At 31.7% G+C, this 14,960-nt stretch overlaps 2 protein-coding genes across 2 annotated transcripts; both read right to left on the reverse strand.

The window, feature by feature from the left end:
* Positions 1-3,442: 3,442 nt before the first annotated feature.
* LOC109804018 (SNARE-like superfamily protein) lies at positions 3,443-5,103 on the reverse strand. Its single transcript, XM_020365755.2, has 4 exons — positions 4,911-5,103; positions 4,704-4,790; positions 3,861-3,929; positions 3,443-3,759 (listed from the first exon to the last, which is right to left on the reverse strand). Exons 1-4 carry the CDS (start codon positions 5,049-5,051, stop codon positions 3,625-3,627), a joined length of 432 nt encoding a protein of 143 aa, XP_020221344.1. The 5' UTR covers positions 5,052-5,103; the 3' UTR covers positions 3,443-3,624.
* A 3,899-nt stretch (positions 5,104-9,002) lies between these two features.
* On the reverse strand, positions 9,003-13,740 carry PFK1 (phosphofructokinase 1). Its single transcript, XM_020365959.3, has 13 exons — positions 13,212-13,740; positions 12,620-12,666; positions 12,464-12,503; positions 12,179-12,241; positions 11,949-12,086; positions 11,426-11,584; positions 11,286-11,339; positions 11,091-11,159; positions 10,869-10,998; positions 10,465-10,730; positions 10,000-10,048; positions 9,744-9,898; positions 9,003-9,400 (listed from the first exon to the last, which is right to left on the reverse strand). The coding sequence occupies exons 1-13, from the start codon at positions 13,437-13,439 to the stop codon at positions 9,209-9,211; spliced, it is 1,590 nt and encodes a 529-aa protein (XP_020221548.1). The 5' UTR covers positions 13,440-13,740; the 3' UTR covers positions 9,003-9,208.
* Between the last annotated feature and the right edge of the window lie 1,220 nt (positions 13,741-14,960).

Raw genomic sequence — 14,960 nt, forward strand, 5'->3', positions numbered from 1 at the left:
TGAGGTAACTATTAAAATTATGTAATTTTTTTGTGCTTTTATTTAATAAAATTGTTATTCGGTTAATCATTTTATTCTTGTACTTAATGTTTGTTGTGGCCTAATCAACCAATACATAATTTTATAATTTTTTTATTGAGGTTGGGAAACCTTTTTATTTATTTAAATTATGACCTAAATGAAACTTTGGTAACATTTATTAGCAATTTAGATAAACCTTATCAACCAACTTTTGATCCCTGATTTTAATGCATGATTATTTAATAAAAATTATCAAAGAATTAAAATTTTTCTTAAATCTAGAATTTCTCATCTATGAAATTAGGGTTTAAATATAATTATGAATTATCAAATTAGCTATATAATTTCAATATTAATTGAAAAATTAAGAGGATTTATATAAAAAAGTTAATGAATCAAATCTATGACTATTCTCATCTTAAATTTAAATTCTTCACAATTACTTCGTTATTTTATTTCCATCAAATTCCTATTGAACAATTCTAAATTTTTATTAAATTTTCTGTTTAGTACCAAAATTTTATTAAATAATTATTATTATATATATCAATTGGTATACTTGCCAAATGCTCACAAATCTAAAATAACTTCACACTCCTAATTACATATCCTACTTGAATCATATGTATATTTCTAATGTATAACTAGCAGCAGTTATTTTCTACGATTGACTGTCCCTAACTATCAGTTCCTATCAGCATGTTTCTATAAATAATGGGAAAGTTCCATTTTGTGAGAGAATTGGTGTCCTCAGGGCACTGAGAGATGGAAACACTCCCAGAGTGTGTTCTATTTTGTGCATAAAAAAATTCTTCGTCACTCTTTTTAACAAAAATACTAAGCTCCTGTAAAAAAATACTATCAAATTAAGAATATTAAATAAATGTCAAAGAAATGAGTATTACAAGAGTACTAAAGATTTACTTCAAACATAGATCCAATGCGACTGCATAACATGTTAATGCTTCGTGCTTACCCAAAACAGTGGCTTAGCTTTGAGTCTGTCTTTCTTTCAATATAGGTTAAAACCCTTATTTAGTCTTTTATAATATTTTTTTATTTTAATTTAGTCTTATTTTAATTTTTTGTTTCAATTTAGTTTTCAATAATTTAAATTATTGCAATTTGAGACTTCCATTCAAATGATTTAAACGGAGTTAATTATTGGCCACGTGGATGCCAAGTGGATGCCACGTACATGCATGTCAAATTTCTTGAATACACCTGGAACCAAAACGGCCTGTTCTGAAACCAGAACGGCCCGTTCTGGTTGCACTCTTGGTGTGTTAAATTTGTACCTGGAACGGGCCGTTCCAGATGCAAAATTAACACACTAATAGTGTAACCAGAACGGGTCATTCTAGTTTCAGAACGGGCCGTTCTGGTTCCAAAATAGTCGATAATTATAGTTCACGATTGTGAATCGTGCAAGGAAAAAGACCCAAGGTACAAAGCATTTCAAATACTAGATTTGGTAATATTGTCAATGGAGATTGATAACTTCAATTGCTAAATATTTGGCCTATACAGTGTATCATTAAGGACGATGTAGTGTATCACTAAGGACAATGATAGTAGGTTTTATTTCATTGTTAGTCAAACTGGAGTGAACCACTTACTACCAAATTGACACTATACAGTCAAGGATGAAACGAAACGATGTTTCCCCTTGAAGTCATTGACGATGTACTCCAACAAGAACAATCTATTCTTGAAGAGGTACAACCTGAATTTTTGTGGCTTAGGGTTTTCCTTCAGCGTTACCTAGATGATTTCCTTTCTTAATAATTTCTTTGAACTTTTTTAGTATATGTTATGTTCTGAATTTTTGTTTTCAGTTTCTGAACCATGTTTCTGTCTTTGAATTTATGATATGTTATGAACTTTTATTTTCAATTTTTGAATTACATTGCAGCATTTTGGGCAACGCATGCATGAAGTTGGCGTTTTAGAACGGCCCGTTCTAATACCAGAACGGCCCGTTCTTGTTTCAGAACGGCCCGTTCTGATGCAATCATGGTGTGTTAAATTTGCATTTGGAACAACCCGTTCTAGTTACAAAATTAACACATAACATGTACAATCAAAACGGGCCGTTCTGGTTTTAGAACGGGCAGTTCTGATTTCAGGTGTATTCATGAAATTTGGCGTCCACCTATGTGGCATCCACCTGGCATCCACGTGACCAACAGTTAACTCCGTTGAAATCATTTAGACAGGAGTCTCAAATTGCAATAATTTAAATTATTAAGGACCAAATTGAAACCAAAAATTAAAATGAGACTAAATTAAAATAAAAAAAATATTATAAGAGACCAAATAAGGGTTTTAACCTTGAATATATTATTGATATCACTTTGGATATGAAGCTATTTTTTTCTCTCCCGTTTTCCTTTAAACGAAATTGCCAAGTAAAAATGATTCGAACAGGACAACCACTCGATACAGTTCGCATTTGTTTAGGATCCATTCCCATTTTTCAAGGAAATTGAAGCTTTATTTTAGGTTCATGAGTATTTTTTTTTATTCATCCGAATTACATTACGATAATAGGAGTCGAACTTAGAATCTTATGCAAATTACTTTTAAGTCTCATCACTAAACTGATTCTAATAATTATTTAAATTCTTGAGTATGAAATCAACTAATATAACGTGTCACTATATTGATTTAAAGGTAAAATTGCATTGACATTTACTTCACGGAAGGCATGGCACTTGAGCAAGATTTACTACTTTTTTTTAAAAAATAAATAAATAAATAAATATAAATATAAATATATATATATATATATATATATATATATATATAAAAGAAGGGTTATAATAATACGGGTGTAACTTTTATTAAATATTACACCGTTCAATAATTTCATATTAGATGTAAATTTTATATATCCAACCGTTAAATTGAAAATTCATATAATTTTATATATTTATATCAATTTTTTTTAAAATTGAACAACAACTTGAAAATAATCAAAATAATTAAATTTTAATATATTTTAAAATAAATATATTATATTAATTTTATTTTATAAAAATAAAATATCAAATCATCTTGAATTAATATACAATTTTGTATATATAATTTAAAAATAAAAAACTTTCAATCTAACGATTAAATTTATAAAATTCATATTTAATATAAGATTATTGAGCATTATAAGTCTTGAAATTAGTTCCTGACATCTTAAAATCATGGCAGTTTTCAAAACTCTAGGAACTCAATTAAAAAATATTACAAAAATGACTAAAAAAGGCTATAGTACAAGGTCCAACTTGAAAATTCTAAAATAGTTTTGGGAGACCAACCGAGTAATTTAGCTTTTTTTTTCTTATTGTCAGGGATTATGCTAATACCGAGTGCCATTTGAATAAACAGAAAAGTGAATAATCATTCATAAAAGGGGCAAGGAAAATAAAACCAAAGTTACACTCGTATTTTCATTCACACTCTTAAAAATAAATCATTTTTTTTAAATCACTTTTTTAAGCCTAAACAAGCGGTCCTATGTGTCCTAATTTGTTGTACACAATGAAATTGAAAGCAGTGAGTCAACAATGATACATTAATCACTGAGCATTCTTTCTTTTTCCTCCTTCAAGATGTTTTATCCATCAGCTGAATTGGAGTCAGAATATTTGATTTGCTTGTCTCCACAATACAACCATTCATGACCATTTCCTCCAACATAAAATGTGCCTTTTCTAAATGGAACATAATATCTAGCTCGCACTGCAAGTACAATTGGACGAGAAATATCAAAAAAAATCTCCTTGAATCTACACTCAAAATAGAAAGGAAGAAAACAGAGAAGTTTGGAATGCAGGACTTACCACATTGCCGAAATGACGATCCATGGTTTCAACCAAGAGGTGTATAAATTCCAAAATAGCCAGCTCATTCTGCAACATTATCCATAGAAGGTAGAATAAGAAATCATGAAGAATTTGAAATATAACACATTTTTTACACAAAAGAAATGTTGATCCGGTTCTTCTAAAGCAAACAATTCGTTTTAAAGGGTAAAATAAGTAATCTCGATAGTTAACTAGAAAATCAGTAGTCGATGTTACATATACATACACAAAAAACAGATGATAAATGTGTTAGAATATCAACAATTGATTTTTGATTTCCTCATCAACAACTGTGATTACCTATTTGAAAAGTGTTAGTGACACACTTTTTCAAAAACACTTTCTTATTGATCAAATTTTATTGAAAACTACGTACAGGAATGAGATCAAGACAATTTTATGAATTTCAACAAATTTCAGCCAGTTGTATAAAGTTGTTTTCTAGTATATATGAAAATCATTATAGAGAAGCTAAATCCAAGTCATTGATGAGAAAATAAAAAATGAGTTGTTAATTTTCTGATCAACAATTGTGATTACTTACTCACTTTGGAGAGCTAAATCAAAGTAATATACATATAAAAATTGCACCAGTTCAGTCTGTTCATATTTTCCAGCAAAGTGAAATATCCTCCCAATTTCTTTAGACAATTTATGTGTTAGAGCAGATGACACTTAACTTCATAAGCAACAACTTAATAACTAGAGTATTTCACACAATTATTCATGTTCTAAAGTTGCTTAGTTTGCACATGATTTTACTCGGATTTGGACGAACTAATCGAAAAAAGGCGAACATAGAGTAAAGGATTTGTTTACCTCATCGTCGTCGACTCCAACGAGGAAAAACAAAGAGGCGTAGCGGCGATACACTATTTTGTAGTTGCGGTGCTCAACAAAGGAACACTGTGGATGAAGCATGAGGAAAATTAATGAGTGAGAATTAGAAAGAATGAGATATAGTTGAATCGCACATGCATGGATTTGAATTGTGGATCTAGGTGGTTGAAATGGAAATTGAAGAACCTGTTGCTCGTTGCGGGCGAGGCATTTGCGAACGATTTCACCTTCGAGGGCGCGTCTCTCATCGAGAGTGAGGTATTCGTAGTACTGAGCAAGACGAGTTTGGCCTTGCTTGTTCACCATCAACACGAATCGGATCCCCATTCTGATTCTGCCCTAACCCCCTCTCTCGCTCCCAAACCCAACACCTTCTTATTCATTTTATTCCACACTTACTTTTATTTTTTTATTCTAAAATACTCACCTCTTTTTAATATTTTAATTCTTATCTCACAAAAAGAAAATATATTCAATTTTTTAATTAATTATATTTATTGCTAATGTATGATGAGAGTTGAAGATTGAAAATACATTAGCCCTTAAATAAGAGTGTATCTAATCTGTTTAAAATTTTACGTGATTTATTTAATAAAAAGGTAAAATTTAAATCTTAAAAAAAATATTTATTTAAAAGATTAGACTTAAATTTATAAAAAAAAATTATTAAGTTTAATAAATCAAATTATTTAATTATATAATATAATAAAATTTAATATATATATATATATATTACATTATTAACAATATAAATAAATAAATAAATTTGTAATTAAAATAAAATCAAATTATCTATTTTTTTTTTTACATTTTCACTGAACTTACATTTTACATGTTGAGTAAGTATGTACTAGTTAGATCTATATATAAAAGATGTAATAAAATTGACAATGTTTTTAAGGGTCTAGTTAGTATAGCACCCTCGGATGATCCATATAGATCATTTTCTACTAGATAGAACTCCTTCCCCACAGGTAGGGGTGGCAAAAAAGGTCAGTCTGACCCGTTTTGGCCTAGCCCGCCAATGGCTCGCAAAAAATAGGTCGAGTCGAGCTAGCCCATCATTGAAAAACAGGTTGGGAATGTTAGCCTGCCCCGTCTAAGGGCGGGCTGGCGGGCTAGTCCACATACCATTAAAAAAATTGCAAAAAAAATGTATCTTATGTTCAAATAAAAAAATTACTACAAATAAATAAATATAACTACATGAAATTGAAAATGCATACATATTGTGCATAATAAATGTTCAACAAAAACAAATTACAAACTTACAACTAAATCAAATAGAAATTAGTTCACTTACAACAAAATCAAAACCAAATTACAAACTTATAAATTACTATTTTTTTAACAAGAACCTCAAATGTGGGATGGCAAGTTGTGACGGACCAGCCCGTCATTTGGCCCAACGAGTTAGCAGGGTAAGCTTGGCGAGTTAGTGGGTTAGCATGATAGGTCCAGCCCACTAATTTTTTACGAATTGACCCGTAGGCCACGACCCATTTTCTCACCCGTAGCCCCGAGTCTATCAAGTTGAATTGTGATGAAGTCATTTGGAATACAAGAAAGGAGGCAGTTTGTGGTGGAGTCACAAGCTTAGGCAATAGCCAAAATGTGGGTGATCTATTTTGGAATTCTCATTATTAAGAATAGAGAGCTCAACGAGAATGTCAAAATTGAATATAACTCAACACTAGCAGTCAAATTTCTCAATGAGATATGTTGTAACACTCACAATTGTGCAACACTTGTAAATTCTATTAATGAATTGATATATTTAGAGCAAGAATTCTAGTGTAATCATATTTTTAAAGAAGTTAACCAAGTAATTGGTTGTATGGCCAATCTTTGCTTTTGTAACTAGGAGGGTTTATATGTTTTTGATCACCCTCCCTCTATACTTTCTTTTGCTTTGTAAGATGATACTTTAGTAATAAATTTCTTTCGTGGTTTCTAATTTGAGCTTTTAAGCCCCATTCATTCAATAAAAATAAAATAAACTAGCAATATTTTTCCTTGTTCTTTTCCTTCATTTTCATGATTAATTATTTAGACTATTTCAAATGGGATATAAAGAATATTTAGAATTTTTTTTATATATGATTATCCTCTTTTTTCACAGTTCATGCATGATTGTATATGGGTATATATAAGTTGTCCCTCTTACTTTAATTTTTTTTTTCTTTCAAAATTTAAATTTTAATAATAATAAAATAAACTATTTTTTATTGTATAAATTAAGAAAAAAAAAACTCTCACACATATTTAAAAATAGATTTGTTGACTTATTTAAAATTAAGTTTACAGACTTGTTAACATAACATAAAATAAGGTTTTAAACAAATTAATAGGTCATAAAACTTAATTTTATTAAACAAGTCTGATCAATATATTTAAAATTTGACCTTATTTAACTTATTATCATTCTTAAAATAATGATAAAACTTTGCACTAGTTAATTGGAATTTTTAATGTTACTTTTAAAAATTAAGTTAATAATTAATTTTGATTTTAGATGTAGATTTTTTTTGCATTATGATCTTTTAAAAAAACAAAAAAAATTTAAATATAGTTTTTAAATTTTATAGTAATTATTTATCGATTATAAAATTGGAATTTCATGGTATAACCATATAATACATTCTTTAATTAAATATGAATGTAAGTGATTAAAATAAAATTATAATTCTAATCAAGAACAATATTAAACACATATAAGAAATCTATAAAATAAAAAATAATCAATTATACAAAGGGAAATAATAATAATACATTCTTTAATGTATTTTTAATTTTTTAAAAATTTATTAAAAATCATAAATTATAAAAATAATTATTTCTTAATAAATTTTCCTCGTAAATATTGTCCCAAAAAAATTAAGCCTATTTAATATAATGATTTTTTTAAATAAATAAATAAATATATTTGGCCCGAATCGATAAGATGACAAGTCCAGTTGAACTAATAAACAAGTGACTCACAAATATATGGTTTAATCTAATTTAACCAACTTTACACACCTTAGTTCATCAAGTTCGGTCTAAGTTGAATTAACTCATTTTACACCTCTGATTTAAGTTGTTTTCATTGGTTATTCATTTTACTTATAAACCCAGTTTATGTGAAGTTAAATATGATATTTTGGAGTGGGTTAAGTTGTTTTCATTGGTTATTCATTTTACTTATAAACCCAGTTTATATGAAGTTAAATCTTAAAAAATTATGGGTTGATTTTCTCTGTGTCTTACCTTTTTTTCTTTTTTTTTTTCTGTCTATCACCACTCCCTTTCTTTCTTTATTTTTTTTTTCAAGCTTAAGTTTTTTTTTTTTTAAGACTAAGCTTAGCTTGTTTTTTTATGTTATGAAAGGGAAGTTACCCGTTTTTGCAATTGAAGGTAACCCACATTGACACCCTATTTCGAGAAGCAAAACTGCTTTCCATAAACTTCATTTGCAACAGAGATGGCGCAATGTTTGAAATTGTTTGATTGACGAGAATGAATTGAATTGATGACATATTGATATTACGCATTTATTTCAATTGGGTATTTCCATCATCATGATGGGATAACCTAAGTAGAATTTAGATGAAGCACGAAATTTGATTATGAAAGAGTGGGTGTTTCGTGTAGTGCACTAGAGAGACATTTGGTCACACACGTCTTCTAATTTCTAGAAGTCAAAAACTTGAGAGGCTGCTTCTAAAGTTGGAAACTGAAAATGGTCATCAAGTTCTGGAATCTCAATTCTCTCGCAATTCATATAAGAAACTATTTTCTTTTGCTTCCATATGTTGTCAAAAACCTTCGGTTGATCGCATGCCATGCTCAACAATTTTGACCAGGGAGCTTTCTATGCGAATAAGAACAAGACGAAGAAGTTCACTTAATATAATAATAACATTTGACAATCAATTAAATCCAATTCAAACCAAACTTACATATCATCATACATGTTTATATTTTCTATTAATTACATATTTATAAAATGACACATAACTTGTACTTATTTATTAAAAAAAATATATATTAAAAGATAATATTATAGTAATTATTTGAGCATAAATGGAATCATTAAGTGCATGTCTTTTATGTTGGCAACACACATTTCCACACGTTTAACGAGATAAGTATGCAAGAAGAAACATTGAGATGGGTTTTTGGTTAACCATTTCTATCTGAAATCCGAAGAGGCTGAGTAGTGTAAATTTATTTTTAACAGTCTATATATGAAGAGTTATACTACTAATAACAAATAATGGGCTTATAGATGAGATATTTTTAATAATGAAATTCATTTCCAGATAAAGCAGTCTCATTCAAAAGTTACAGACTACAACACAACATATTGATTAATATCTTCATCGTGTATGGCTGAGTTTTGGGTTTTCCACAGCCATCTTATTGACAAACAAGGGCAAAAAAGATAGCTCTTCTTATATATATACTACGTATAACGCATCATCACAAAATGACAATAACAACTAGCATGCTGCGGGATAAATGCTGCTGAGTTCTTTGGAACAATGTCCATCCGGTAACTGATTTGATGGTTCTTCTTCCTTCCCTTCATTCACACCCTTGGCACCCAAAAAACTCGGTTGATTTGTTGAAGATAAAAGCCTAGCCCACATTCTGTCAGTTATCACTACGTGGTTCTGTCTCTCAGTGATTCTCTGCATAACAATGAAACAAAACATGAAATGTTATTACAAGGGTTATTGAATGTTAATAAATGTCTTATAAACTTATTTAGAAGTACTTTTAGAAAGAAAAAAATAAAAAAATAAAAAAAAGAGATGAATTTCTATATAAGTCAAAATTAGCTTATACATATGTTAATTTATAAAAAAATTCTCTAATATTAGTTTCTTCAAAAATTTATTTTTAATTTATACATACGGAAACTTATTTCATATTTTTTTGGCTAGAAGTTCTTTTAAAAAGAAGTTTATTCATACAATCCCTAAATCCTATTTATTATGTGGAACAAACAAGTATCATGGCAAATGAACTCACATAGAAGGGTATGTAAGTTTGTCTTCCATTGACAAGTCCACTTGTGTAGCCGGTGTAACCTGCCATTGCTCCATGAACAGCACTTTGAGCAAGAAGTGTGCAGTACACATTGTCAGAAGCATTGCTTGGAACAGCTCGGATCATATAGGTTGGATCTGTTAAACAGAAAAGAGAAGAATGCATTACTCTTTCAGCCATTGCTCCCTTCATTGTGTTTGCACACATACAACTCCATGAAAGTCTAATCTTTACAAACCTATGTATTTTAGTGTTATGGGCAGTGTCTTCTGTTCAGCAAAATGATCCTGGAAGGTCAACATGCTCAAGGTAAGCAGCAGAAAATAATAATATAGAAAATATTCTGTAAGGTCTAATTTCTATCACTTAAATGATATTCTGATATAAGTTTGTTACACAAGCTTATAAAAACTTTTGAGTGCTTCTTTACTAAAAATACGAAGTTTGTCTTAATAGAGAAACATTCAAAAAAGTTCTTTTAAACTTGTATTCAAATAGATTTTTAATCCTAGAAAATATAAACAGTGGTGACATTGATAGTAGGTGAAGCAAGACAGATCAGCTAATAATAATAGTAGCATAAGCATGGTTTTAAGGAAGAAAACAAGCTCAGTTCACATTTAACGAAGAAATTAAGAGGATAATGCAGTCACAAAGATCAAGAGGCATCTAATAATGCAAATAGAATGAATAAGAATCCAACCTTAATCTTTTGGGATATCCATAGGCCAACATCTTGAAGAAGCTTGTTTCCAGAAGCATCCTGTTTGCTCATGGACTGCACACTCTCAGAAACAAGTTCCTGTCCTGCTCCTTCAGCAATCACAATAACCATGTGTCCATTTTCTTTGAGTCTTTTCTCTATATATTCAAAAAGTCCACCAGGACCTTCAAGGTAAAAGGGTGACTCTGGAATTAAGCAACAATCCACATCTCGACTTGCAAGTGTAGCATGCATTGCAATGAATCCTGCATGCATAAGTTGTCAGGTTAAATAAGAAACAAAATATAAGCTTCTCATTATTCTTAGGCTATTGAACGTAATTAAAAATTGAACCCTTAAGCATGTGAGTGGAGGCATTATATGCATTTAACTAAGAAACATACCGCTGTTTCTACCCATCAACTTGACAACACCTATGCCATTCTCAACACTTTCGGCTTCAACATGTGCAGCATTTATAGCTCGTTGAGCCTCCTCAACAGCAGTGTCAAAGCCAAAGGACTTATCAATAACCTATTAAGCAACAAAGAGACAGCAGATAATTTGTATCAATTGATGATGCTAATGGGGTTTAAAGCTACAATGTAGAAGAAGAAAAAACTTACCGGGATATCATTATCTATGGTTTTGGGGATTCCTACAACTGAAACTTTGAGACCACGCCTTCTGACTTCCTGCATGGATAATCAGGTTCAATCAATAATTTCACAGATCTTAATTATCAAAATGATCTTGGTAAAAAGTTCATTTACATTCTCCTAAACCCACAAGTCTGATAGAGTCATGTAAATGATAGATACCTCAAAAATTGCAGATGCACCCTTCTGAGTTCCATCTCCTCCAATTATATAAACCTGAAATTCAGAGATATTAATCTGATGTACTTACTACACAAACAAAAAGATATACGGCTAAATAGAAACTTAGAAAGAACACAGACCTGATTGATTCCCCGATCTTGAATACTGTCAACTATCTTTTTGGTGTCGTGTCCACCTCGTGAGGTTCCGAGGACAGTTCCCCCACGCTTATGTATATCATTCACACTTTTTGGAGTTAAAGTGATTGTATTGCGAGCATAGAAACCCCTGTATCCTCCCTTCACATCACAACAATTTCATTTGTTAATAAGCATGATAGCAATTGATCGTTATTGTGGAAAATAAACTCCAGAATAAATAACTTTAAAGTGACACCAAACAAGGAAAAAATTGTTTAGTTGCCACAAAACAAGAATAATGCATTGGTCCCTTTTAAGTTAAGTGTAAGTTAGCACATAAATAACCACCCTTATGCAATAAGGCTTGTTTGAAAAGAAAGAGGAATGAAAGCTAGGGGGTGATATTAGTAAGAAACAAGCCCAGAACTTGTTTTGAGTTTCAATGCCCCTCACCCCAAAAATAACAATAAAAAGAAAGAAAGAAGAGAAAGATAGAGAGTAAATGCCTTATACATTCACTTACATTGATTCCAAGAACTTTCTTCAGGCCATACATATGGTGTAAGCCACACACTAATTCCCTAATCACAGTGTTGAGTCCAGGACACAGACCCCCACATGTAACAATGGCAACTTGAACTTCATCTGCTTCAAAATACACCTGAAGATCCAATTTTAGAAGAGCATAATAAAATGTAAGGTACCAACATATCAATTAACGCAAATATAAACCCATATACAATAGAAACATACCTTTTGACGAGGCCCAGCACGCCTAAAATGTACCCCTCTTGCACCATCTTTGTGAACAACAACCTGTCGGAATAAAAAAGAGATGAATGACATATAAATTAAGGTAAGTAGGTAACAGTGTCGAAGCTGCGAACATAAATATAAAACCCATCAACTCTAGATGACAAAATTTTGGATCAAAGTCTAAAATTCACCCAATACAGTTACCATTCGTTCCTAATTACTTAAAATCGATTCATAATAATCAATTAAAATTGTCACTTAAAAGGGTTACCCAATACCAACCTTTTGAGGAACGCTGTCATCAACATGCACAAAGTACTGCCTGGAAAACGGCAAGTAAAATTGAATTCATCAAACATCAATCAAGCAACAAAGTAAAGGGAATTACTGAATTAGCAATAGTAATTACAACCCAAGATAAGAAGTAGTAACACTTACTTAACTACTGAATAAGCAGGGTTGTCTTGCAAAGGATTAGGGTATGTCTGCAGCAACACCAACACACATTAATTAGTCTTGTACCAAAAAAAATTAGGTAAATTGCCATCAATATTTTTGTTCTCCTCTTAAAGCTGCGTAGCATAGCATTACTTACTTTCACTAAAAAGAAGATAAAAATTTACACCAAAAAAGAAATTTGTTGAACTAATTATTCATTTTTGATCCGAAGCCGATAACAGAAAGTTTCTCAATTATTAACTTTCGGTGTCGGCAAAGAAAAAGAGAAAAAAGAAAAAGTCGTTAGTTTATATAACGATAAAATATTCGTGTCGTTCGAGGAGAAAGGTAAGACAGAACAAAACAAGGAACACACGATCGCTGATCGGTTACCCAAGAAGCAGCTTTTCACGGTAGCGTAAGCCCGTTTAGACCCAGAGAAAAAAAAAATGAAATTGAACTTAAAAAACAATGAAAAGAGGAGAGAAAAAAACTTTGTTATGCAAAAATTCAATTTTTTCTACTTTCAGTTTCTATTTTTCTGCGACTAAAAACAGAAAGGCATGGTTGATGGATGAAAACGGGAACGTACTTGAAGATTGGGAATGTAATCGGTCAAATGTGGAACGTCCTCGAGGATATAACCGGCTGTGCCGGTGACGACCTTAGGGTCGGAGGTGGGAGCTGAAGCCATGGCAGCGCGTGATGGCAACGTGGGAGGTTGGGAAGGCAGGTTGGGATGAAGGAAACCGTTGTTATTGTTGTTGTTGATGTGGTTGGAATTGGAATTGGAATTGGAATTGGAATTAGAATGATCCATTCAAAGGTGATCGGAGTTGAAGAAGAAAGAAGGAAGAGTGGTCATATTTATAGTAAACGGAGTTGACCAAAGGAATAAGAGGGTGCTACCCACCAAGATGGAATTTGATATAATAATCGAAGAAGCGTTGGTTCCAAAACAGAAGGAGAAAAGGGTGGGAAGAACTTTCTTGTGAAAACAGGTGGCAGAAGGGTTTTGGAAGAAAGAAAGAAAGAAAGAAAGAGGTCTACGCTTGCATCCACAGCTTTTTTGAGGGTCGGCGTGGAGCACAGTGACGGAGGACTAGTGGCTTATTCTAGAATAAACTTTGGAGATTCCGAGTTCCTACTGTCTTTTACTTTTATTTTTTTATTTTTTTTTACTTTTCTTACATGCTTAAATTCTAACTCCTGTTTCTTGTCTCTTCTCTAACAGGAACACACCATGCTTCGCTCACTCCATCTCCAACTCTATTGTCTTCTACAATGTCAAGTGTTCATTTTTTTTTTTTAATGTTATCGAGATTTTAAAAAAAATTAAGTGACAGTAAATCAAGTTGGTTCGATTCCAATTATGAGGGCTGCTGATTGTCACGAAGTCGCTTTTTTATATTTTTTATTGGATCAAAGTTAAATTAAGAATTTGGAAAATATAATAACGGATTTGGTACAAATTAGGGATGGGTTCTTAATACAGTTTTTCGTTCGCGGAATTTGTAACTGTTGTATACGAAATCTGTGAATTACTTGAACTTCAATAGTGGTCCAAAACCTGAGAATGAGATATGTGTGTAACTTCCATTGTTTTTATGCTTTTTTTTTTCCCCTCTCTCTAAAGCTATTACTTTGTATTTATATGTGTACCGGATAGGACTCACATACCCTTTAATAGAGTCGAGAGCCTTATAATTGTGGGTACATGTTTTCGACAACTATTTAGTGATTAATATCTTCTTTCTGGATTTATATATAAAGAAGAAGAAGAAGAAATTAATTTCACGCAAACTTAAATAAATTAAAAAAGATAATTAAATCTATAGTAAAAAAAATAATCGAATACATTTAATTCTGATTGTTCTTATTGGAGATCGGTCATAGGGACGATCTGCTGGGCATGATCGGTGAGCTTCCTTCGCTGGGTACGGTTGCTGTTCCAAGTGGGAGTGGTACCTGCAAAAGAGACTCCGATGCTAAAGTTAGTATTTGTGGATGTATGGGTCTCGTATAAGTAATGCACATACCTTAGTATGAATTAGGGTTTTACTGGGCCTTGGGCCTGAGATCGGTTACGATCCGTTTAGATAGTGGGCCTTGTCTTGGCCGATGTCACGCGGCGCATATCCGATGTAAAGACACGCGGTGTTACCGAGCTTGAACTCGACTTAGTTATCCGGATAGTACACTAGCCCCCCGAGCTCCAAAGACCATGGGTCGAGGAGTTAATGTCGAGCTAGACCAGGAGTCATGACTCTTCGCGTACGCTTGTCTATCATGACGCCATGTGTCATAACCGTCATCTCGTTCCCATAACGCGTGGGCGGCG

The sequence above is a fragment of the Cajanus cajan genome, chromosome 1, assembly GCF_000230855.2.
Source record: "Cajanus cajan strain Asha chromosome 1, NIPB_CcT2T_4, whole genome shotgun sequence".
Taxonomy (NCBI): domain Eukaryota; kingdom Viridiplantae; phylum Streptophyta; class Magnoliopsida; order Fabales; family Fabaceae; genus Cajanus; species Cajanus cajan.

What these genes read in the sequence shown, in the direction of transcription:
- LOC109804018 (XM_020365755.2), bottom strand. Translation starts at nt 5,051, where the DNA reads ATGGGGATCCGATTCGTGTTGATGGTGAACAAGCAAGGCCAAACTCGT. An exon ending in TTGGAGTCGACGACGATGAG is followed by an intron (nt 3,930 to 4,703) that starts GTAAACAAATCC and finishes ATAATGTTGCAG; the next exon opens with AATGAGCTGGCTATTTTGGA. An exon ending in ATCGTCATTTCGGCAATGTG is followed by an intron (nt 3,760 to 3,860) that starts GTAAGTCCTGCA and finishes TTGTACTTGCAG; the next exon opens with TGCGAGCTAGATATTATGTT.
- PFK1 (XM_020365959.3), bottom strand. Translation starts at nt 13,439, where the DNA reads ATGGATCATTCTAATTCCAATTCCAATTCCAATTCCAATTCCAACCAC. An exon ending in CCTGCTTATTCAGTAGTTAA is followed by an intron (nt 12,504 to 12,619) that starts GTAAGTGTTACT and finishes GCCGTTTTCCAG; the next exon opens with GCAGTACTTTGTGCATGTTG. An exon ending in GTTGATGGGTAGAAACAGCG is followed by an intron (nt 10,731 to 10,868) that starts GTATGTTTCTTA and finishes TTATGCATGCAG; the next exon opens with GATTCATTGCAATGCATGCT.